Source organism: Culex pipiens, unplaced genomic scaffold (genome assembly GCF_016801865.2).
Source record: "Culex pipiens pallens isolate TS unplaced genomic scaffold, TS_CPP_V2 Cpp_Un0002, whole genome shotgun sequence".
Classification (NCBI taxonomy): domain Eukaryota; kingdom Metazoa; phylum Arthropoda; class Insecta; order Diptera; family Culicidae; genus Culex; species Culex pipiens.
In genome coordinates, this window is record NW_026292819.1 from 452,112 (window position 1) to 476,993 (window position 24,882).

The following is a 24,882-nucleotide window of genomic DNA, read 5'->3' on the forward strand; positions in this document are numbered from 1 at the left end:
TATTTTAATATTTTAATATTTTAATATTTTAATATTTTAATATTTTAATATTTTAATATTTTAATATTTTAATATTTTAATATTTTAATATTTTAATATTTTAATATTTTAATATTTTAATATTTTAATATTTTAATATTTTAATATTTTAATATTTTAATATTTTAATATTTTAATATTTTAATATTTTAATATTTTAATATTTTAATATTTTAATATTTTAATATTTTAATATTTTAATATTTTAATATTTTAATATTTTAATATTTTAATATTTTAATATTTTAATATTTTAATATTTTAATATTTTAATATTTTAATATTTTAATATTTTAATATTTTAATATTTTAATATTTTAATATTTTGATATTTTAATATTTTAATATTTTAATATTTTAATATTTTAATATTTTAATATTTTAATATTTTAATATTTTAATATTTTAATATTTTAATATTTTAATATTTTAATATTTTAATATTTTAATATTTTAATATTTTAATATTTTAATATTTTAATATTTTAATATTTTAATATTTTAATATTTTAATATTTTAATATTTTAATATTTTAATATTTTAATATTTTAATATTTTAATATTTTAATATTTTAATATTTTAATATTTTAATATTTTAATATTTTAATATTTTAATATTTTAATATTTTAATATTTTAATATTTTAATATTTTAATATTTTAATATTTTTATATTTCAATATTTTAATTTTTAAATTAGGTATTTTCCAAGAGTTATGCAGGCAGAAGAAAAACAAAATTTTAAATGATATTAATATTTTTATTTACATAAAACACAACTTTTGCATAAATGTACGTACCTAAAATAAATATTTAATGATTTGAATATTTTAACATTATAATTTTGTATAATATTATATAATATATCTTTAATATTTCAATATTTATTTATTTTAAATATCTTTTATTATTTTAATATTTTAATATTTTTACAACTTCAACATTTTAATCTTTATATATTTGGAATTGTAGAATATAAGATTTTTTGGAGTTTTAAAATGTTTGGAATTAGAGATTTTTAAAATTTTCTCTCTCTCTCCTCTCTTTCTATTTTCTCGCTCTTCCTGTTCCCTGCTATCTCTCTCTTCCCTTCCTCTCAATTCAACTTTTTCTCTTTCTCTCCTAGCATCTCTCCCTTTCTTTCTCTCCCATATTTTCTCACCTCTCTCTTTCCCACCTTCTCTCTACCTCTCCTACTATCTCTCCCTCTCCTACTATCTCTCCCTCTCCTACTATCTCTCCCTCTCCTACTATCTCTCCCTCTCCTACTATCTCTCCCTCTCCTACTATCTCTCCCTCTCCTACTATCTCTCCCTCTCCTACTATCTCTCCATCTCCTACTCTCTCTCCAACTATATCTCTTATCCCTCTCTTTCTTCATCTTTGCCCCTCTCACTCCCACTTTCTCTCTCTCTTACTTTCTATCTCTCTCTTCCTCTACCCTCACCCTATCTCTTTCCCACATTTTCTTTCGCTCTTCCCCTCCAGCCTTCTCTCACAAACTCCCCATTTCTCTCCCTTTTCTACTTCCTCTCTCCCTTTCCCATTTTCGCTCTCTTTCATTCCCTCTTCGCTCCCACTTTTTCTCTCCCCCTCCTCTTCTCTCTCCCACTTTCTCACACACACACACACACACACACACACACACACACACACACACACACACACACACACACACACACACACACACACACACACACACACACACACACACACACACACACACACACACACACACACACACACACACACACGCGAACACTTCCACAAACGCATACATACACACACCCGCAACGTCCAACCAAATCACAAAAAGATAAAAATTGGTTCGTCAAACTCAAACTCGATACAACTTTTCATTCACACAATCTCCACGGTTGGGGTCCGTTTAAACTTCCCCTTTCCAGCTCTTCCGCAAATATCCGTCCCGAGATCCGTCCTCCAGAGCACGAGAGGGAAGTGGCGGCTTTTTTAATTCCGCCGGGAGTTGAAGGTTTCGTCCTCCTCCTCCTCCTCTTCCACAAGTACGCGAGCCACACTTCCTCTAACAAGGATGCTCCGGGTTCCGTTCTCCGTGCAGAACCGGAGAGCCACTTTTCTTCCTGCACAAAACTTACCTTGCCAAAGTTCCTTAGTTTTCAGCAGCACTGCGGAACACCAACTCACAGCCACGAAATTATTTTGTTTTGACTTGTCAAAACGTGAATCGCAATTTTAGAACTAAAAAAAATACTAAAATTTAGGAATTTTTAAGAAGTACTTCAGTGTTCTAAAAAAATCCTAAATTTTAGGAAGAAAAAAATACTAATTTTTAGGTATAATTTGACAAGCTAGAACATAAGTTCAAAAAATACTAAAAATTAGGAATTTATACCTAATGTCCGTTTTGCGTGTATATGAGCAATTTTCATGTACAACGGTAAAAAAAAACCATTTCATCTTAACGATCACACGCACACAAATATTTTTTGTACGATGTGCAGCCTGCAGCCTGTACGAAGTGTTGAACACTCAAACTTGATTCATCTCAACTCCACACAAATATTTATTTCCTGCTGTGAAACAATGCTTTGTCGTTTCCCAGTGGTTCAACGTGTGTTTTCATTTGTTATTTGTAAACCCAAGTTTACGCTAAAAATGGGATTATGTGTAAAATTTACCCTTTTTCAATCGAAAAATAGTTCAGAGTGTATTGGCTTTGTTTACTAGTCGGCCACACTGTTTTTGTTCACAGTGTTTCTCTTTCATCTTCCGCGTCGGCGTTTCACGTTTTGGTCTTGCTTTCCGGGAGTTCGCCATCAACATCGGTTCCGCGATGGTCAACGGATTGACGTCCGGCAAGCAGCGTGTGTGCCGATTGTGCGCGACCGCCCAGTTCGAGCTGGGTCCGATCTTCGGCGATCTAGCCGAAAAGATCTACGACTGCACAACGGTAGAGGTCGGTTCGGTTTGCTGTGATCTGCCGGGGGCTGGTTCTAGTTAATTTGTTTCTTTTTGCAGATCAGCAACGCGGACGCCCTGATTTGCCAACAATGCCGGGCCACGATTGTTGTGAATCATCATTTCGTCGAGAGTTGCCGGAACGCGAACCGAAAGTTCCACCGGATGTTTGGCCCGCTGGTCCGGCAGCACATCCGCACGAGCGTTGCTGGTTTCAGCGCTAGATCTGCGACGCGGGACGCCAGGCGGGTCGAAAGTGGTGGCAAGCGGTTGGCTTTACCGAAGGCGGTCCCCACCAAGAGTGTGGTCAACGGAGCCGTTCCGGCGAAGCACTACCTTTTGCAGCATTTGACCAATGATGATGACCCAGCACGGCGGCGGCGGCGCCAATCGATCGACGAGGACCGCAAAGTTAAGCCGAAACGAGAGGTCGAGGGGCGCCTTTCGGAGGAATCGCACAATTCGATGGCCTCGATTGAGCTTGCGGCGGCCAAAATTGAGGCAGCGCTGTTGGCCGGCATTGTCCCGAAGACCGAGCCGGGCCGCCAAAAGTGCCCCAAGTGTGGCCAGTTGGTGCTGAATCTGCGGAAGCACATGGATCTACACTCGACCATCGCAAAGTTTCTTTGCGAAATCTGCGACAAGGCGTTCACCAAACGCTGCAACCTTAAGTACCACATGAACTTGCACACGGGCGAGAAGCCATACGAGTGCGGTGCGTGTGGCCTAAGGTTTGCCTGTCCGTCCACACTCTGCACCCACCGGGTCGGTGTTACTGGTACATACTCGGAGAGGTGGAAGTTTAATTTATATATTTCCCTGAATTTCAGAAACACAACCGCGAATGTGGCAACAGCTATCAACCGGGGGTGCGCGCCAGCGTGTTCAAGCACCGGTAGTTAGTTGATCGAGGAGCCCATGCGCGCACCAACCATCCCGATCGGAAGCATCCGTGCGAAACGTCACCCGGTAAGTGGAATGGATCGAGAGTCGGTACGACGCGTTGATCTGATTCGATTCTTCTCTCAATGACAGGAAGCAGTTGAGCCGCGGCGGCGCCTGGCAAATAATAAATTATACCTGAAACGGTGCTAACAATTTGAGTTAATGTTGTCGAACGAAGGGGTCAACAAGAAGATATTAGACTATACCAAACAAATAATAAATATAACTGATTATATAATTGATGAACATAACATTTTTGCTACAACAAAACATACGTTGTTGACGCATCATTGTTTAAAATTATTTAAAATTGTTTTAAATACATTTTATTAAAAATCCAAACTTTCGGTATACTCTGCACCACATTTCTCCGTTGAAAAATTGTTCTTAAATTCTCATTTTTTTTTGTTTAATTCTTTAATTTTTTAATTCCTAAATTCTTAAATGCCGCCATCATGAATCATTAAAGAAAAAAACTACACATTGGAGTAATAATTTAGGTTAGAAACTCAAATTTAGAGGATTTAAAGATTTGAAATTTTGGATTTACTGCGTTTTCAAATTTTACTTATTTTTGAAACTATGCTTTATGCTTGTCATTTTCAGACTATATTAGTTGAACGTACCTGCAACTCTTTGTTCCTAAAGCGGTACACGCACTTCGGAAGGAACCGGTCAAGAAAAAAATCAAATGGGCAGCAGCGGCAGCTCTCTCTCTCCTTTGTTCTGCTGTTCGTAAAGCTGTTTCTTGACCCCTTTCCTTCCGATCAGCATACTAGCCTTAAAACTGTTGTCAAACCTAATGTCAAAGTTTTGAACTGTTTCTACCTAAGCATAATTAATTGCTAGTTACTTAAAAAATTGTACATGCTTGATTTTTTTTAAAATAAAATGATGAGTTGCAGCGAACAATAAGTTCTATGCAATAGTAGTTTATGCAACAAGTTGCAAAAAGAGCTACGACTACGACGAGTGCTGAAAAAAACCTCTTTTTGCAACGAGCAACCATCCAACATTTTTTGCAATTTCGAAAAACACCCATTGAGTGCAATTTTAAGTCGAATTTTCATGTATTCTGTCATAAATCGTTTAAATCAAAAAAATAAAATGTTGAAAAGTGTTGCTATTCGATTCTGTTATTTCTGGTACAGAAAAGTAGGCTTTTTCGTCGTTCAAGAATGACAGGAAAAGTAAGTAGTTTCACGACGGAATTGCACAAATAAACTTTTTAATACTAAAAACAAAACTTCAATACCCAATTCGAATCTTTTGAAATATTTCGGATTTTATTTACGAACGAGGCAGAACATTCAATTCACTGTTCAATTTTCATTTCGCGTCTTAAAGCACATTTCTTCTAGTCATTTAAACTCAAACAAATCTTAAAAAAAAAAAAAAACTTAACGATCACAAAATCAAAACATCTTCAAACCAAGCCAGCGTTAACGCATAGATGATCTATCCCGAACCCGACTTCTCCAATCCTCGAGCGCGTTTCCGATGGGACTTGACGAGGTTCTGGATCTTGGTTGCAATAAACCCTCGAATTAGTGTCTCGTTCGACGCCGCACGGATTAAAGCGACATTTTCCGCACCATTAATGATGGCGGCTCGCTCAGCGACTTTGTCTGAAAATGTTGAAAAGCATGAAATAAATAAACCGTTTTCCCCATTGTCCTTTCTCAACTCACCGCAGATGAAGTTAAAAACCTCAGGGTCCAGTCCCTCCTTTGGCGGATGCGTGCACGTGCCATCCGCGTTGCGCTTATTACGGAAGCGTTGGCATGGTTTGCCAGTAACGCTCATGTTGATTAGGCGGTTTTCCCCAACCAACTCCGTAACGAGCAGCCCAACAAAAAGGGACACTTTGGTCTCTTGTTTGGCCATCTGCTCCAGCTGTTCGACGGTGAGGTAAAAGCCGGGTGTAAACAAGGGGTTTCCAGCATCAAGGATTACTGACCAGTCTGAATGGAATTACCAGGATTACTGGCAATATGTCACGGATTACTTTGAGTTCCCAGAATTACTTGGATTACCAGAAACCACACAAATTTGCTCTAAATAAAAAAAATACTTGGAATTACTGCCTATAGCTTCCAGCATATTGAAAAACGTCTTTTGAATTGATTCGACTGACAGCTGTCAAACACACAAAACCACGTGCTTGGAAAAAAATGCGTCCATCCCGGGAAATCCAGGGAAAAAATTCACGGGATTTAAAAAAACCGGGAATTTTTATATTTTGTATCGGGAATTCCCGGAAGCCCGGTCCTCCTTGGCCCTTTACTGTCATGAAAGGCCGCGAAATTAATTTTTCAAAATTTATTTAAAAATCCATTGTAAACCCTTTGTAGTCGAACAAAGGGTTATTTTGGTCAGAAAAGTAAACTTAATCGTTGTGAACAATAATACTAGAAATCTAAGCTTAATTTAAGGACCCAATTTTATATCAGCATATATATCAGAACTCATTTGACTTATAAACGAAAATTGTTAAAAATTTTGTTTTAGGATTCGCAAAATGGCTAGCGCTTCAAATATATAGTCTATTTAATTCTATAAATATTTGAAAAGACTGTATTAACGTAAATTTATGGTTTTAAATTTGAAAAAAAATCATATTATTTATTTTTCATCATACACCGGCATCTGGGGCAATTCTTCCTCCCCTGTAGATTCAGAACTGTATTGTATTGTTGTCGTGCTCAAACTCAATCCACTTCGACGAATCATCTTTGCGGTTAACTTTATGGAGTTGGCCTGGCCGTTTTAATGTTTGTGATTTTTCAGTGCAATCTAATGCATTGGGGCACTGCAATTGTTAGTAATGACAAGAGGATGCTAGGCGTTAATCAACCTCAGGCATTTTCCAGGATGCCCTCGAAAGACTGGCAGTGCTAGGTTTAGATTAGATTTGATACACCAGCACCTGTGGCAAATCAAGACATCGAACTAAGACAACTGTTTGCATAATATTTTGATTTATTTGATGGATTTCGGTTAAAACATGAACAGAACAGTACAATTTATACACCGATTTGTAAATTAATTGCTCTCAAATCTCCTGTACCTTTTCATACTGCAGTCCAGATTTTCCCCAGTTAGTGGTTTGAACACCCAAAACTGGACATCGGCATACGAGAGGATAAAGAGATTCGGTAGTAAAATGGTACTGTGTGCGGACGGAGAGGATAAATCCCGAAATTACTGAGAGTACTTTACTCATGGGTTCATCTTCAAAAAAAGTTCATCTATCAAAAAAAAAGTACCGACACCGAGACTCGAACCCAAGACCTTCGGCATATTGAACCGTGCCTTTGCCGTATGGGTCATGGTGTGGCGGTAACTAAGTGGTGTTCATTTGTCCATATAAGCCACTCAATACGATGAACTGTTCCAATGAACGAATGAACACGCGAGATGATTATACTCTCGCAAAATAGCACTTTCCTCACGTTTCTTTTCGTGAGGACTATCCCTCGTTCTTTAACTTTGGGTGAAGTAATGTTTAAAATATTTTCTTATGGAAAACATGCAGGTCTAAACTTATCTAAAGTTTTACATAAATTGGTATAATTTTATTTGATTTCGTTTTTGTTTATAAGTCATCTTTAATGAAATTTTATAAGCTGTTTTAGTCATGTCAATTTATAAGCTGTTTTAGTCATGTCAAATTGCCAATTTCCGTTAAATAATTCCCAGTTGTTGTTGTTGATTTTATTAGGGGAACTTAAACCTTATAGGGTCATTCGCTCCCGTAGGATTACCAGTAGTTACTTGATTTAATGAGAAAACACGTTACTCAGTAGAGTAACTATGGAATTACACGAATTACTGTGGAATTACTAGGTAATTCCGGAATTACAAGAATTACTGAAGAATTGCGGAGTAATTCTGGAATTACTGAATTACTTGCTCAAAATCAGAATTATTCCTTATTAGCTACAACTTTAGTTCCTCACTTGAAAATTAATCAGCAAATAAAAGATTCATAAAAGGTTTATCGAGATTTATTTTTAAACAGTTATTTTTATTGTTTTATTATTTTCTGAGGTATGTTTTCACAAAAAAAATATTCATGGAATTATCAGGATTATAGGAATTATCAGGAATTACCAGGATTACTCTGGAATTACTGCGTAAATCCGGAATTACCGAATTACTTGCTTAAACTCCAAGTAATTCCGGATTAGTGACCAGTCTGACACGATGTTGGAAACCCCTTGGGTGTAAATATCGCCTGTAGAAAAACAATCATTAATTATGTAATGAATGAAAATTTAAATCTAAGTACTAACCCGCGGTATGTTGCGCCCATCCCGAAGGTCAATGTTCTCCTGCGTAAGGCGAAGCGTAAGATTCGTGAGGGCTGCTTTCTCCTCCTCCAGCGTCAGCGGGGACAACGCAGAACAAACCAAGCCGCGCGTAAAGTGCGCGAACTGTAACGGCAACCATACCGGCAATTACCGCGGATGCGTCGCGCGCAAGGCCTACCTCGAGGAGCAGGAAAAGAGGAAGAAGAAAGCGTCCCACCCTCCTCAGCGAAGTACGAGCGCAGCCGTTCCTGCAGCTGGACAGCGTACGGTTCCAGCGGACAACTCAGCGTTCCCTCCTGGATGGGGGCGATCGTTCGCCAGCGTGGTCGCTGCCGGTAGCGGCAGTACGGCCCAGCAAGAAGTCACCGGGGAAGATCTCTTCACCCTGCCGGAGTTCTTTGCTCTCGCGGGGGAGATGATGACGCGGTTTCGGAGCTGCCGGAACAAGGCAGAACAATTCCTGGCCCTTGGGGAACTGATGATCAAACACATCTACAAAGGATAAATTACCTGTGATCTGGATATAAGCTTTCTCTTCCTCTATCCCCTTTCCTTTGCAATTTCTGTAAGTTTTTTTTATAGTTTTTTCTTACTCTTGCTAGTGCCTTAGTTAAAGAAATAATTGTTCCTAAATGGATTATGATGCAACACACAGCTGTAAGGAACTCCAAAACTCTGTTATGCACTTCAAAATAACTCATTGTATCTTGATTATTCACCAATAAAACCGAATTGAATTGAAAAAAATTGAGCCTGTCTTTCAAGATGTCAAGTACACCTTTTGATTCTAAGAACTGTGATATCAAAATAAACCACACCTCGTACGACAGTTAAAACATTGCAACATTTTATTATTTCACCACAAACCACCCGAACCCCGTCACCACACTGCCCATTCGCTTCCCCCACTAGTACGCCCTCAGGTTGATGACCCGCGCCCCCTCGGCCGGTTCCGCCAGGAAGAACCGCGCCTTAAACTTTCCGCCCACCTTGCGCGAGTAGATCGTATCGATGGTCTTGACGGCGTCCTCCACCAACTCCTTCTGGACCAGCGTGACGGTGCAGCCGCCGAAGCCACCCCCGGTCATGCGAGTGCCCAGCACGCCGGGCGCCCCCAGGGTGGCCTCGACTAGGATGTCCACCTCGTGGCACGACACCTCAAAGTCATCCCGCAGCGAGTTGTGCGACGCGGCCATCAGCTTGCCCATCTGATTCCGGGGTCCGGTTACAAATGGGGCGTCATTTGTTTGTTTGGTAGGTTCCATTTGTCCGCCGGGGGTGGTTCACGAACCAGGGTGGCGGCGATGACAGCGTGAAATGAGAAGAAATGAACGAGATAAAGTTAATAAATTTGGCTGGGCCGTGCCATCGCTCTGCTTCGTAATGGCGCTTAAATGGAATGGAAATTTTAATATTTATTCTCATCATAATTGAGGTGAGTGCACTGCACTCGTCGCGCAGGTTTGGCTAGAGCTTTTCGGGGGAAAACAAATTATGTGGCTGGAATTTGGAATGAGACCATCATCAGCTGTAACTGGCGGTGAATGCCAATTACTCAGTTGATTCACGATTATGGGAAAGGGATTTTTCATGCTTAAAAAGTCATTCTGGGAAACAAATGAGTCTTTTGAACCGAACGTAATTTTTTTTTTTTCAAATTAATAAATAGTAAATTGTGTGCCTGTAAGTAAGGCTCCGGAGCAATCCACTTCCAAAACCGGAAATGGATTTTATATGTATTTTTTTTAGTTGGCTTAAGCTTTGTCGGGGCCTTCCCTATGACCAAACAAGCCATTCTGTGTCATTGGGTCACCCGTACAAGTCTCCATATAATTATGGCAGCTGTCCATACAAAAATGGTACGTAAATATTCGAAAAACAGTGACTTTTGAATGAATTTTCTGATCAATTTGGTGTCTTCGGCAAAGTTGAAGGTATTGTTGAGGACAATTCAGGTACACGGAAAATTTTGTTTGCCGATTTTTTAATTCACTTTTTCACAAAAACTCAATTTCCCAAAATTTGTTTGTTTTGCTATTTGGAGGTTTTTTGATATGTTTTAGGGGATCAAAACCCGCAACTTTTGAGCCATAAAGAAGTATGGTCAAAAATTCTGCCGCCGAGTGATGCATTTTTGAAAAAAATAGTGATTATTGGGAAAAATAAAATACAAAAAATTTAACGTATTCAGCTTGTTTGCTTATTCAGCCTCCTCTAATCAAAATTAGATTTCACGTGATTTTTGCCATGCAATCTGCAGATTTTCGGGAGTCGCTTCCAGAGTGGCCAAAGTTGTAAATTTTTGGCGTAAGAACCTTCCTTGGATTCATACAAACCCAACGCAACAAAGAGCACCTCAATCCGACGCTTGGTATTGAACTGATTCGCGTTCGAACAAAACCGTCGAAATTTTGATACATCAATCACAAAGTACTTCACAGATTTTTTTATGGAGGGCCATTAGCCTGTCCCATCTTGAGGTCATTTTGAAATTTAGCACTTTTTTATCACTAAAACTTAAATATCTCGGCACTGGCGTATCAAAATTGCATTTTCTTCGAAGGAAAAATGTTCGCCTTGAAATTTCCTACAAGCTGCATATATTGGTTTTACTGAGAAAATTAGTCTAAATAAATAGAAAAAATGCGTTTTTTCGACAGAAATCCACCTGGAAGAGACCAAAAACATCAATTTTAGTCCAATATTTATATTGCATCTTAATTAGAGCGTCCAATTTCCTGGGGTTACAAATTTCCCGGGAAATTTAAAATTTATTTAAAATTGTTATGATCTTAGTTTTAATTAATATTATGCAACAAAATTGTTTAGGACATCAACATCAATGGTTTAAATAAGTGATCAGCTTGACTGAATGTAAAAAATCATTCAACTACAAGAAAATGTATTTTGGTGTTTTTGATGAGAAATTTTAAACTTGCCTCTGTAACCAGTTTATTGAAATGAGAAAAAAACATGCAGAAATTATGTATTTCATGACAAATACTGGTTTCAGCTTTTTAGTGTTGGTTTTACTCCAAACAACCCAATGTTTTCAAATATTTGAAGCATGCTTTGAATATATTTTTGCATTTTTTGAGAACAAACAAAAGAAAGTTATTTTTCAATGATTTTTTTTTTGTTTTATTATGCAACATGATTTGAATTATACGATAAATTAACATCATTCCACAAAAAGTCTTCTATTTTTTCACATTTAACCCTCTAACCTGCAGTTGCACCAGTGCTCATAATTCTTTTAATTCAAATTGTAATTTCTTTAGTACTAGGTATTCAATCAATCGAATTAATTCTTTTTTCACAAATTCTTTTTTCATCTCATTTGATCATGGTAAACAAAAACGTAAAAAAATCTCAATATTAATTTGGAGGTAAGGAGTTAAAATTGTGTGGCAGTGCGTGGCCGAATGGTTACGCTGTCCGCTTTGTAAGCGGATGATTCTGGGTTTGATTCCCATCTGCTCCAACCTTCCATCGGATGAGGAAGTAAAATGTCGGTCCCGGCCTTGGTTGTTAAGCCGTTAAGTCATTCCAGGTGTAGGAGTCGTCTCCATGCCATAAGTACAAACAACACACCAAACCAAGCCTACTCCGGTGGAATCGCTGGCGGCGGTTGGACTCGCAATCCAAAGGTCGTCAGTTCAAACACTGGGGTGGAAGGTTCCTTGGAGTAAAAAGAGGTTTGGGTGCTCTCCCCATTCAAGCCTTCGGACTCCTAGGTTCGAGCAGAAACTTGCAATAGAGACCACAAAAGACCCGGGGGTCGTTAATGAGGATGGTTTGTTTTTGTTTGTTTTTGAGTTAAAATTGTTTTGATGAAATAACATCAACCTGTTAAAAGCTTACCTAATTATAATAATTTAATACTCATTAAGCAAGATCTATTCCCAGTTGCTTCAAAAATTAACATTATCAGAAAAAATTCTGTGATCATAATTTGTGATAGTCTGATTAATTAAATATACCAAACAATACAATTAATTGAACAAAATCATGTAGAGTTTGTTCATTTATTATTTTCCAGAAGATGTTTCAAAAAGTAATTCCTAAAACTTACGAAAATGTATTCTTCCGCTTGAATTTCGCGAATTCCCGGAAAATATAGAAAGATTGGACCACTGGGTGCTGAGATACAGCGGCCTTAAGAAAAAGAAACAGGAAAATTGAAGTTTTTTTGAGTCTCACCGAAACAACCCTCAATTTTCTAACGTCGATATTTCAGCAACTAATGATCCGAATTTCAATGTTAAAATATGAAACAATTGTAAAAATTTTCTTTTCGAAAACAATACTTTGAAAAAAAATCAAAACTTAAATTTTATAAGGGCGTAATATTGAATGTTTGGCCTTTTTGAAATGTTAGTCTTAATTTAAAAAAAATATTTGTTTGGTGACTCTGTGGTTAAGCTAAGGGTAAAAATGTCACGTTATTATTAACAAGAAATGAATTTTAAATGAGTACAACTTGACAACCCTGCACGATATCAATTTAATGTAGGTACTTTTCGATTGCAAATTTAATATTACATCTTAAAATAATATTTAACAAAGTTTAGTTATTCGAACCAAGTTCAAAAGTTGGCAACACTGCTGAATTAATTTCGATCAACTTATGCTCAAAAGCTGGCTTTTTGTCATATTAAACTTTTCTAGCAAAGATATTTTCCAAAACTAGTTGATTTATTTTCTAGGTGTGTGACATTTTTTTGCACGTTTTTCTTAAGCAATACATATCAAAAACTTTGCTGAATACACCAAATTGAACAGAAATCTGTTCTAATGATACCAACAAACTGTCAAAATTGTATGAAGATTTCTAGGGATGAACTGGTGATGCAAATGTCTTCGTTGATTGCATCCAAATGAAAAATACAAAAAATGATCTTTTTTCCAAAAAGTTGAAAAATTTCTTAGGGGTAAATAATATTTGACAGAGTTACCATTTTTTGTTAGCATCATTTTATTAGCAAACTTTAAACAAACGGTTGAAAAGGATTCACTTCAATCACAAGGCCCTTTTTTAAAATCAGTTCTTCATGATTTGAAATCTTATTTTGCATCTTAATATGAAGTGAGATTGTATCGTCCCTTTTTCAAAGATTGAAAATAAATTACAACACTGTCAACTATTTTTGCCCTTATTGAGTCATAGCTCAAAAGTTGACTTTTTTGCTCCTCTAAAATAGATTAAAAATCAAAATTTCCAAAAAGAATGTTTTTGCTTGAATCGATTTTGTTAGCTGTCCAGATTTTTAAGCGAAGAAGCGAATGTTGCACGCCCGAAATGTCAAAATCACGCAGTGATACCAACATGACAAAAAAAATGTTTGCCAATCCCAAAAATCTCAAAAACCTGTATGTACAGATTTTTTTTAAATGATTTTATTTCAAAATTTCAACAATTTAGAAATTGAATTATATGCTTTAATATGATTCAAAAGCTTAAATCTGCTGTTGAAAATTCAAAAAAATGTTCTGTGGCTTCAAATTTGACATGATACAGATAAAATACAGATTTATTTTTAAGAAAATACAGATCTCCCATAAAATAATCTGGCATCGTTGCATGGCATGACAGCCACGCTTTCATTCTAATGTTGGTGCCACTGCGTGATTTTGACATTTCGGGCGTGCAACATTCGAAACACCATCTTTGCTAAAAAATCTGGATAATGCGACACAGCCCGGGAGCATGTAGACAGCTCCCATACAAACTGAGCGTACCTCTTTTTGTGGGCCCAGTTGGCCTAAGATGGCGGCCTTTGATATTATCTAGACAAACTTTTGTAAATGGCGAATAGTTTGAATTAATATAGTTTTGACTTGTTTCGGTTTAAAACGACAAAATAAGCAGTCTGGAATCATTTTCTTGAAAAACTTGTTTAGAGATACGCCACGTTCAAATATTAATTTAAAACAGGTCAAGTGAGCGTGCCGCGAAAGCCGTCACGAAAACAAAGATTCCCATGCAAATTTTGAGTTGTGTTTTTAATGGGCGGACTATGACGAGGCCCACTGGCCATCTGTCGGTGAATACGCGCAACTCATGAAAACTGTCATCTCAGGGTCCGGCTGATGCAACATTTTTTTTCTTGAATGTATCTCTTTTTTATTGCCACTTTTCAGAGGACATCAAATTCATCAGAAAGTCCATTCTCAATTCTTGAATATTTAAATTTGTTTGGACAACAGTAAAATTTGTGTGCAAAAATGTATGCTCAACAAACGACGAAAAATTGCTTCTTTGAGAATAGGGAAGGAATCAACAAAGTTTAATAAATCGTAAAGTTTAAAAAAATACAAAAAATGCGTATTTCAGAGCTGTTAAGGGATATTTTTTTATGAAATATTACCATGTAATTTTTTTCCAAGTTCTTGGATCCCAATTTAGTTAAAATTGAAAAGAAAAAAATAAAAAAAATAATTGTAACGATAAGTAATTGTCTGATAAATTACAAATTTCCTCGCTGCATTAAAAATTAAAAATCATTTAAGCGTAGTTTAGGGTTCGGCTAGGCAATCAAAAATATGCCTCCATTTGTTTATTTTTAGTTCGATCAGCAAGTCTGGACTGTTTATAAATTCCTTATTTTGAAAAAGTACTCCAGAATTTATGATCGCATAATAACCACTCACCTCTTCAAAGTCGCCCGCCCTGAGCGCGTCGGCTGCCTCGGTCGTGCGTTTAATCTCGGTGATGACGTGACGGGCCCGTTTCAGCAGCACCTCGTCAGCTCCCTTCAGTGCTGGGGGGGAGTGGAATTGGGTGTGAAAAATCCACCACGCATCATCAAGACGACATCGTTAAACGCGATGGTGGGTGATGGTTACACGCCGTCGTCGTTGTTGAGTTAATGAGAAGTGTTGAGATTTTCCGACCAACAGGTGAGTGAGTGCGTGGGTGTGTGTGAAAATCCGGTAAAATGTAAACCAGGGTATCATTAGGACATGGATGAAGAACTTTTCACCGGTTGATGGAGAACACTTGACAGAGTTGGTTCAAGGAGTTTGGGAAAGGTGTACATTTACAGAGAGATAAGGAAACAGAGTTATAAAGTTGTTTCTAAAGGCTAAGTGATAGGAGAAAAATGAAATGAATTCAATTTCGCAGACAGCACTTTATTTCAACCATTATTTTAGTTTTCTACAGGAAACATAATACTTTGAAAATAATGAAAATGAGAAAATGTTAACCAAACCGAACAAAAGTTTTATAAGCTAATAACATAAAATACAAACTACACAGTAAAAAATGGTTTAATTTTAGGAACAGATGTAAAATCATCATTTTTTACTGTAGATAAAAGACAAACTACACAAAACACCTTAAGTGTCATCGAAAACAAATAGTTAAAAGCCATCATAATAGACAATCTCAAAACCATAAATCGCAACTATAAATGTACTAAGTTAAATAAAGAATTTATTTAATCAGACTCTCAACAAAGACAAAGAAACTGGTAAGACATAATATTTAAAGTAACGCTAACGTTAACGATTTTCTTAGAACTCTACAAATCATTCGAAAGTATTTAATACAATACATACAACTCAACAACAAGCTTTACATGAGACAGAACATAAAATACCTCTATACGATGCAGGAAAAAATGAGAAAGGTTGGAGACAAGATCAAAAGACTCATAAAAAAAATATTCTGATTGGAATAAAAATTACACCGATTGGATTGGAAGACAAGACACTTGAGTGAGTTTCTTATAATGTTGTAATGACTGTACAACCCCTCAGGAACCAATGGTCCGATTTCAATGTTAAATATGAAATATTCGTGATTTTTTTCGAGCTTTTCGAAAACAATATTTTCATTTTATTTAATCAAGACTAAAATTTCAAAAATGCGTAATATTGGATGTTTGGCCCTTTTGAAATGTTAGCCTTGCTCAATAGTTGCGTTGCATATAAAAAAATCTCGAAAATAAAAAATAGCAATTTCTGGAAATTTAGTCTTTGTGAATAAATAAATAATTTCAAAAATCGGCAAGATTTTTTTTCCGTGTAACTTTGAGCAATTCCATGCCAAAAAGGGAATCGGTTGTACCCGACCCTCTCCGATTTCAATGAAACTTTGTAGACATGTTGTCCTTCGCTTATATAAGCCATTTTTGTGTATATGGAGCCAGTTCCACTCGATAATGACATTTGAGAAGGGCGTAAGTGTTTTAAATATTTTTGTAATTCGGAATTTAAATATTTCTGTATCTCGATGCCGTTGCATCGTATCAAAAAGTGGTCAAAGACAAACTTGTAGGAAATTTGACGGGCTTTTCGATAAAAATACACTGAAAGAAAAAAACACCCAACTTTTATGAGATTTTTTGATTTTTAAGTTTAAAAGTCAAATTTGAGGGGGAGCCCACGATTTTTTTTCGTTCAAAATTTTTGTGAAGATAGCCTAAGATGTTACAAAAAGACTCACGAAAAATGCAGGATGGAGCAACTCACCTAAAAAAATACAAAAATTATTTACTTAAACTGTTTTTTTGAAAAGTGCTCTAAACGTCAAAATTTTCAAAAACCGAATACGGGAATCGATTTTCCAGACACTTACTTACTTTACTTTTACTGCTCGTACAACCTCCGGGTCATGAGCTGTCTCCAGATGCGTTGCCATCTAACTCGGTCCTGGGCTGCTTCTCTCCAATTCCGCTGCGGAACTCCCACACTTTCCAGATCTTCCTCCACTTGGTTCAACCACCTTGCTCGTTGCGCCCCCCTCCGCCGCGTTCCAACCGGCTCCGAATTGAACACCAACTTCACCGGATTGAGAGTCTGGTTCGGTTGGCGCGCATCCAGCGCGTCCGGCATTCTCGCGACGTGTCCGGCCCACCTGATCCGGCCAGCCTTGGCGACCTTCCGAATACTTGGCTTGCCGTAGAGTTGCGCCAGCTCGTGGTTCATCCTTCTCCTCCATACAGTGTTCTCACGCACGCCGCCAAAGATCCAGATTTTCCAGACAATTTTACATAAAAGTCTCCATATTGACCATTGTCCTAAGTCCAATCCTTGTAAAGTTACAGCGGTTTTAAAAATAAAAATGTTGAAAAAATAGGTTTTTTGATGGTTTTTGGCAATTTCTATATGACAGACTTGATTTTTCAGTCTCGTAAATATTTTTACCGGAAAGCTCGTCAAATTTCCCATAAGTTTGTCTTTGACAACATTTAAATTGGATGTATGAGCTTGCTGATATAAGCTAATTACATTGCTCATAATTGAAAACATCATATTTTTTCAGTGTAGTATAGTAACCTGGATAGTAAATTAGCTTATAAATGTAAGCCCATATATCCAATTGAAATGTGGTCAAAGACAAACTTATGGGAAATTGGACGAGCTTTCTATTAAAAATATCTTCAAGACTGAAAAATCGAGTCTGCCATATAGAAATTGCCAAAAACCATCAAAAAACCTATTTTTTCTACATTTTTATTTTTAAAACCGCTGTAACTTCACAAGGATTGGACTTAGGACAATGGTCAATATGGAGACTTTTATGTAAAATTGTCTGGAAAATCGATTCTCGTATTCGGTTTTTGAAAATTTTGACGTTTAGAGCACTTTTCAAAAAAACAGTTTAAGTAAATGATTTTTTTATTTTTTTAGGTGAGTTGCTCCATCCTGCATTTTTCGTGAGTCTTTTTGTAACATCTTAGGCTATCTTCACAAAAATTTTGAACGAAAAAAAATCGTGAGCTCCCCCTCAAATTTGACTTTTAAACTTAAAAATCAAAAAATCTCATAAAAGTTGGGTGTTTTTTTCTTTCAGTGTATTTTTATCGAAAAGCCCGTCAAATTTCCTACAAGTTTGTCTTTGACCACTTTTTGATACGATGCAACGGCTTCGAGATACAGAAATATTTAAATTCCGAATTACAAAAATATTTAAAACACTTACGCCCTTCTCAAATGTCATTATCGAGTGTAACTTGCTACATATTCATAAAAATGGCTTATATAAGCGAAGTATAACATGTCTACAAAGTTTCATTGAAATTGGAGAGGGTCGAGAAAAAAGTACCTGAAAAATTCCTGTTTTGGGCCGGAATTGCTCTATTTGTTTTTTTACAGTCCTCATAAATACCTACAATTTTGCCCAAGACATGGATGTATGGATGTATTAATAACACAAAATGGCTTCTTTGGTCACAAGAAAGTTGTTAGTGCAACAATCACCTTTCTAACTAAAAACTACTTAATTATAAAATGATCCAACTGACTCTGAAATACACATTTTTTTTTGCACCCTTAACCGAAATTCCTGAAATTTCCCACCACCAATGTGTGCGTATGCGTGATTGACCCATTTTTTCCAGTGGATGCCTGATGACCTACCGTCCAGACTCCGCTCGGTGGCCTCGCGGTAACTCTTGAGCCCCATCAGCTGCAGGGCCTGCTGGCACTGCTTGCGCCGCAGCGGGTACTCGCTCGAGGACAGCTCGTGCTTGACGTTCGAGTTGCAGATCAGCACGGCCAGCCCCTCGGCCTCGAACGGGATCTGCTGCACGGAGAGGTTCCTGGGGAGAGAAACGAAATTGACAAAAAAATTAAAAAACGAAACTATTGGCACTACGCCCCCCGGGGCATGGCCTTCCTCTAACGTGGGATTTCTGCTCCAGCGCCTCTGACGAGACAGGAGAAACCGGGACCGACGTTTTACTTCACCATCCGATAGAAGCTTAAATTAATAAAAATTAAATTGTTGTGAATTGCATTTTAAAATCTTCGAAAGACCAGCTGCAATCGTTTCATAAGTTTCCCATTTCTCAAAGCCAATTCTGCTAAATTCAAATGGAAAGGAAACGCATTATCATCGTCAAAGCTTTACGTGTCCGATGATGAAACCTATCTCTTACGAAACAGTTGTTTGGACAACTGCTGCTGGTGCTGGTGCAAGCAGGGAAGGGGTATCGCACACAATGTCCTGGTAGACAAGTTCTGCCCGAGAGGCAGGAACGGTCATCCATGACAACCGGAAAGAGATTATCCTATTTAGCACAACAACTTCAACTCCGGAAAGCACCGGGGACAAAATCGAAGGTGGGGTGAGGAATTGCAGCGTGCACGTGTGCTACCAATTTGAGAAAGTAACCGGTGGCATATTTTGTTGTTTTTTGTTTTTTGTTTTTTGTTTTTTGTTTTTTGTTTTTTGTTTTTTGTTTTTTGTTTTTTGTTTTTTGTTTTTTGTTTTTTGTTTTTTGTTTTTTGTTTTTTGTTTTTTGTTTTTTGTTTTTTGTTTTTTGTTTTTTGTTTTTTGTTTTTTGTTTTTTGTTTTTTGTTTTTTGTTTTTTGTTTTTTGTTTTTTGTTTTTTGTTTTTTGTTTTTTGTTTTTTGTTTTTTGTTTTTTGTTTTTTGTTTTTTGTTTTTTGTTTTTTGTTTTTTGTTTTTTGTTTTTTTGTTTTTGTTTTTTGTTTTTTTTTGTTTTGTTTTTTGTTTTTTGTTTTTTTTTTGATTTTTGGTTTTTTGTTTTTTGTTTTTTGTTTTTTGTTTTTTGTTTTTTGTTTTTTGTTTTTTGTTTTTTGTTTTTTGTTTTTTGTTTTTTGTTTTTTGTTTTTTGTTTTTTGTTTTTTGTTTTTTGTTTTTTGTTTTTTGTTTTTTGTTTTTTGTTTTTTGTTTTTTGTTTTTTGTTTTTTGTTTTTTGTTTTTTGTTTTTTGTTTTTTGTTTTTTGTTTTTTGTTTTTTGTTTTTTGTTTTTTGTTTTTTGTTTTTTGTTTTTTGTTTTTTGTTTTTTGTTTTTTGTTTTTTGTTTTTTGTTTTTTGTTTTTTGTTTTTTGTTTTTTGTTTTTTGTTTTTTGTTTTTTGTTTTTTGTTTTTTGTTTTTTGTTTTTTGTTTTTTGTTTTTTGTTTTTTGTTTTTTGTTTTTTGTTTTTTGTTTTTTGTTTTTTGTTTTTTGTTTTTTGTTTTTTGTATTTTTTGTGATCATCGATAGATTTTTGACAATTTTCCAATTTCATTCAGGAAAACAGTTCACTTCTAATTTTGCCTTTTGTTTGTTACATTGACATTGAGTTGTTTGTTTGCTGCGGCCACTAAATACAACGCTCAAGTGGCCGCTCTCTTCCGTACAAACTCCGATGATTAAGATCCGTCGCCCGATGTTCACGAACAACCGGCACAAGATCTGTCGGTGCCCAACCCCGAAAGCAATTTGTCACATGTCTTCGCCCGTTGGTAACCAACTCTCTCTCTCACTTGGTCACAAAGAATCCTTTCTTGCAGGAAAATTAACATCAATCCGGGTGGCCTCCCCACTCACACCTCCGTCCCTTAACCGAAGCAGATGAGGAGGAACTATAAGGAAGCTGATACAGTCAGTTGAGTTAAAGTTAAAGTTAAAGTTAAAGTTAAAGTTAAAGTTAAAGTTAAAGTTAAAGTTAAAGTTAAAGTTAAAGTTAAAGTTAAAGTTAAAGTTAAAGTTAAAGTTAAAGTTAAAGTTAAAGTTAAAGTTAAAGTTAAAGTTAAAGTTAAAGTTAAAGTTAAAGTTAAAGTTAAAGTTAAAGTTAAAGTTAAAGTTAAAGTTAAAGTTAAAGTTAAAGTTAAAGTTAAAGTTAAAGTTAAAGTTAAAGTTAAAGTTAAAGTTAAAGTTAAAGTTAAAGTTAAAGTTAAAGTTAAAGTTAAAGTTAAAGTTAAAGTTAAAGTTAAAGTTAAAGTTAAAGTTAAAGTTAAAGTTAAAGTTAAAGTTAAAGTTAAAGTTAAAGTTAAAGTTAAAGTTAAAGTTAAAGTTAAAGTTAAAGTTAAAGTTAAAGTTAAAGTTAAAGTTAAAGTTAAAGTTAAAGTTAAAGTTAAAGTTAAAGTTAAAGTTAAAGTTAAAGTTAAACTGAGTGCACATCAGTGCTGCTACTGATGATGAAACACAAAAGCTAACGACAACACTAGCAGCAGCAACATCTTCCTCAGATGCAACAAATTATTCATGTGGCTTTCTTTGTTTGGAACCCTCCTTGTGCGTGCGTGTATGTGAGTCGTGTTTCGTGTATTATCCTTCAGAACCAGTTTCAGGGCAACGTCTTGTCGTGCTGAGCTTTCGGCTTTCCTTGAGCTTTGCCAATCTTTGGAGATTAGCACCAGAAGAGCCCCTGAGCCGTGTGTGCGAGCGTTATATCGCTTGAGTTATACCCTCTTCATTCTAGGACGAGCTGCACAAGCCACAGAAGCTCGTGTTGTGCAGGGTTCTAGGGTGTTTGAAGGTCTAGCTGTCCTTTTGTGAGCAACACTAACATGACCGAGAATCGAGACCGAACGTCCTGATTGGTGTTCACGGTCTTTATCACTATGCCACGTTGGGTTGCACTTTTGTTCAGATAAAACAGAATCGATTCTAAATCCCAACAATGCAATCAAGTCCCTACCACTCTGATAGCTGATGCTATACCTCTTGCTGCTGGTCCCACGGTGATTCTGACGACCCCATGGTTTTGCTCTCGAGAGGTACCCCGAGGTTCAAGTCCTCCTTCCTCGGTAAACTACAACTTCGACGACAACACTATCTTTCCCGACTGTGACACGTGTGTACGAAACGCATGCACGCACGGAACGGTAATGCTGAACGTTAATCGGGGCATGTTAGATTTAAAGTTAGGGCACCGCACCGGGGACACTGCCTTCATTTTTGAGTTGAATTTATCAATTAAAATGAACATTTTTAGATGTGTTTTCATAAAATGGAATTCAAACCCAGCACTAACCATTAGGACTGGCTCCTCAGCCCGCTCGCTTAACAATTCGGTCAAGTAAATTTCCCATACTGAACGGCTACATATTTCTTGCTGTAATATTACATTAAATTTCATACGCAGCTGGATTACTAATTTTTTGCTGTAATACCTTCCGGTTCACCCAGATTTTGATAGGTTTTTGGCCCAGCAGCTATATTTCTAAACATCTAACAAAAAAACACTTGAAAGGTGTTTAGAACTCGAAATTTGCGAGTGACTGAAAAACGAATAATGAATTGAGAATTCGTTGAAATTTTCCAATTTTGTACAATAAAAATGGCTGTATATTAGCACTAAAGTGACAATAATTAATTTTTAAAACTTTTTAGTGTTTTTTTCGAAATTCTGAGTACGCCATCAAATCGGGCGTCCAATTTACATAAAGGTCCTTTTGATACCAAATTTCTATCTCATCACCGTTTCAGGCTGCAAATTATTGAAAAACACCTCTTTTTCGCATGTTCAAAAATTGAAAGGGTCTTACCGTCCCTCCGTCACAAGATACCAAAAATCGGACTTCGGATTCGTGATCAGTGTCAAAAGTTACCCCTTAGGACAAAGTTTCACCCAAATCGAGGAGGGGTCAGGACAATTGCTGTGTAAGTTGGCCGAGAATATAATTTTCCATACAAATTTGGAAGCTGCCCATGCAAAAATGATATGTCAAAATTCAAAAATCTGTATCTTTGGAAGGAATTTTTTGATCAATTTGGTGTCTTCGGCAAAGTTGTAGGTATGGATAAGAATTACACTGAAAAAACGATATACGTTAAAAAAATTTGTGATCTTTAATTTATGTTTTTGTCATTTAAACTTGTTTTGCAAAAAAAAGATTTTAATTTCTGATATGTTTTATGGATGATTATATGTTTTATTTCGAAAACAATATTTTTTATATCAAGACTACAATTTCAAAAGGGCTCAAAATCCCGCGGCGAGCGCTTTAAAATTTTTTGTGGGTATTCGGTGCCGTCGCCGGATCCGTGCCATACTTAAATACACTTAGGAGCCCGGGGCGGCGAAGTCCTTGTAGATAAAAAGGAAGACACAAGTGGTTGGTACTAGCGATGGTGGCTGACAGCTATAAAGTCAACTTCGATTTTTAAATATTGAATGTTTGGCCCTATTGAAATTTTTGTCTTGATTTAAAAAACTAACTTAATCCACCTATGTGGTTGATGCCTTCCTCACTTTTTACCAACAATGGGTAATATGAGTGGTTTGGACACATATTTCAGCTATTTTTTTTAGGTCCAGAAAAATAAGTACACAGATATAACTTAAGTTGTCATAACTCGAGACAGGGTTGCCAGATCTTCAATTATGTGGACTCGTTGGAAAGGTCTCTCGATTACCTAACCAACGATGGGTCGGATGATGGATCCGGACATCGTTTACATACATTTAAATGAGATCCGGCTTCAAAAAAGTACATAAATATCACTTAAGTGGTCATAACTCGAGACAGGGTTGCCAGATTTTCAATAATGTGGACTCGTTGGAAAGGTCTCTTGATTACCTAACCAACGATGGATCGGATGATGGTTCCGAATATCGTTTACATACATTTAAGTGAGATCCGGCTTCAAAAAAGTACATAAATATCACTTAAGTGGTCATAACTCGAGACAGGGTTGCCAGATCTTCAATGTTGTGGACTCGTTGGAAAGGTCTCTTGATTACCTAACCAACGATGGGTTGGATGATGGATCCGGACATCGTTTACATGCATATAATTGAGATCCGGATATATGTGAAAACACATTTTTATACATAACTTTTGAACTACTTATCGAAACTTCAAACAATTCAATAGCGATGTATGGGACCCTAAACCAAGTCGAATGCAACTGGTTCGATCAAAATCGGTTCAGCCAGTGCTGAGAAAACTTGGCAAGATTTTTGAACACATACATACATACACACACACACACATACACACACACACACACAGACATTTGTTCAGTTTTCGATTCTGAGTCGATATGTATATATGAAGGTGGGTCTTCGAGCTTTTAATAAAAAGTTCATTTTTAGAGCAGGATTATAGCCTTACCTCAGCGAGGAAGGCAAAAAACATCTAAGTATTGTTTTCGAAAAGGTCGGAAAATTTTACGACTGTTTCATATTTTAACATAAATAATCGGACCATTAGTTGCTGAGATATCTATATTTGAAAATGGTGGGTTGTTTGGGTGAAACTAAGAAAACATCTATGTTCCTGATTTTAAATCTTTCCGTGGCAATATCTCAGCAACTAAGAATCGTATCAACAAAGTTCTTGAAAGCAAAATATGGAGAATTTTCTCTGCTTTCAAAGATATTTCTTTCAAAAGTGGGCAAACATGAGCACTCAGTATTCATTAAAAAATGTATTACTCGGTCAAAGTTTTTTTTCCGTTCTGGAAATTTCTGAAAAGTTGCCCTAAAAAATTACAGACATTAAAAAAATATGTTTTTATGCAATTCAAGTTTTATTGACAAAAAGTAAAATTAAAATCATGGAAAAAAATTACCGTATATCATTTTTTTCAGTAAGGTCTGGGACTATTAGTCCCTTTCCATACGAGCAGTTCTCCCAGATTTCGGACATTCGATTTTTTTTTGTATTTTTTAATCCGACTGAAACTTTTTTGGTGCCTTCGGTATGCCCAAAGGAGCCATTTTGCATCATTAGTTTGTCCATATAATTTTCCATACAAATTTGGCAGCTGTCCATACAAAAATGATCCATGAAAATTCAAAAATCTGTATCTTTTGAAGGAATTTTTTGATCAATTTGGTGTCTTCAGCAAAGGTGTAGGTATGGATACGGGCTACACTGAAAAAAAATAATACACGGTAAAAAAAAATGGTGATTTTTTATTAAACATTTTATCACTAAAAATTG

At 36.2% G+C, this 24,882-nt stretch overlaps 3 protein-coding genes across 6 annotated transcripts in view; 1 reads left to right on the top strand and 2 right to left on the bottom strand.

Annotated features, from left to right (window-relative positions):
• The first annotated feature begins 2,803 nt into the window (after positions 1-2,803).
• On the top strand, positions 2,804-3,935 carry LOC120417434 (zinc finger protein 574-like). The gene is made up of 3 exons (XM_052711349.1): positions 2,804-2,978; positions 3,041-3,745; positions 3,811-3,935. Exons 1-3 carry the CDS (start codon positions 2,856-2,858, stop codon positions 3,877-3,879), a joined length of 897 nt encoding a protein of 298 aa, XP_052567309.1. The 5' UTR covers positions 2,804-2,855; the 3' UTR covers positions 3,880-3,935.
• Positions 3,936-5,158: 1,223 nt separating this feature from the next.
• LOC128093686 (uncharacterized) lies at positions 5,159-6,090 on the bottom strand. Its single transcript, XM_052711336.1, has 2 exons — positions 5,617-6,090; positions 5,159-5,553 (listed from the first exon to the last, which is right to left on the bottom strand). The coding sequence occupies exons 1-2, from the start codon at positions 5,810-5,812 to the stop codon at positions 5,384-5,386; spliced, it is 366 nt and encodes a 121-aa protein (XP_052567296.1). The 5' UTR covers positions 5,813-6,090; the 3' UTR covers positions 5,159-5,383.
• Positions 6,091-9,063: 2,973 nt separating this feature from the next.
• LOC120417442 (galactokinase-like) overlaps positions 9,064-24,882 on the bottom strand; it is a 104,414-nt gene continuing 88,595 nt past the window's right edge. For all 4 annotated transcript variants that reach the window (XM_039579486.1, XM_052711341.1, XM_052711340.1 and 1 more), the window contains 3 exons: positions 18,613-18,794; positions 14,896-15,005; positions 9,064-9,449 (listed from right to left, as the gene is read on the bottom strand). In XM_039579486.1, coding sequence (XP_039435420.1) covers positions 9,150-9,449; positions 14,896-15,005; positions 18,613-18,794 — 592 coding nt within the window. In that variant the 3' untranslated portion in view covers positions 9,064-9,149. The remainder of the gene's footprint in view (positions 9,450-14,895; positions 15,006-18,612; positions 18,795-24,882) is intronic.

Bases quoted from the DNA above. Each gene is read 5' to 3' on its own strand.
- LOC120417434 (XM_052711349.1), top strand. From the start codon at position 2,856: ATGGTCAACGGATTGACGTCCGGCAAGCAGCGTGTGTGCCGATTGTGC. The intron at 2,979-3,040 runs GTCGGTTCGGTT...TTCTTTTTGCAG, and splicing joins ACGACTGCACAACGGTAGAG to ATCAGCAACGCGGACGCCCT. The intron at 3,746-3,810 runs GTCGGTGTTACT...CCTGAATTTCAG, and splicing joins CCACACTCTGCACCCACCGG to AAACACAACCGCGAATGTGG.
- LOC128093686 (XM_052711336.1), bottom strand. From the start codon at position 5,812: ATGGCCAAACAAGAGACCAAAGTGTCCCTTTTTGTTGGGCTGCTCGTT. The intron at 5,554-5,616 runs GTGAGTTGAGAA...CAACATTTTCAG, and splicing joins GGTTTTTAACTTCATCTGCG to ACAAAGTCGCTGAGCGAGCC.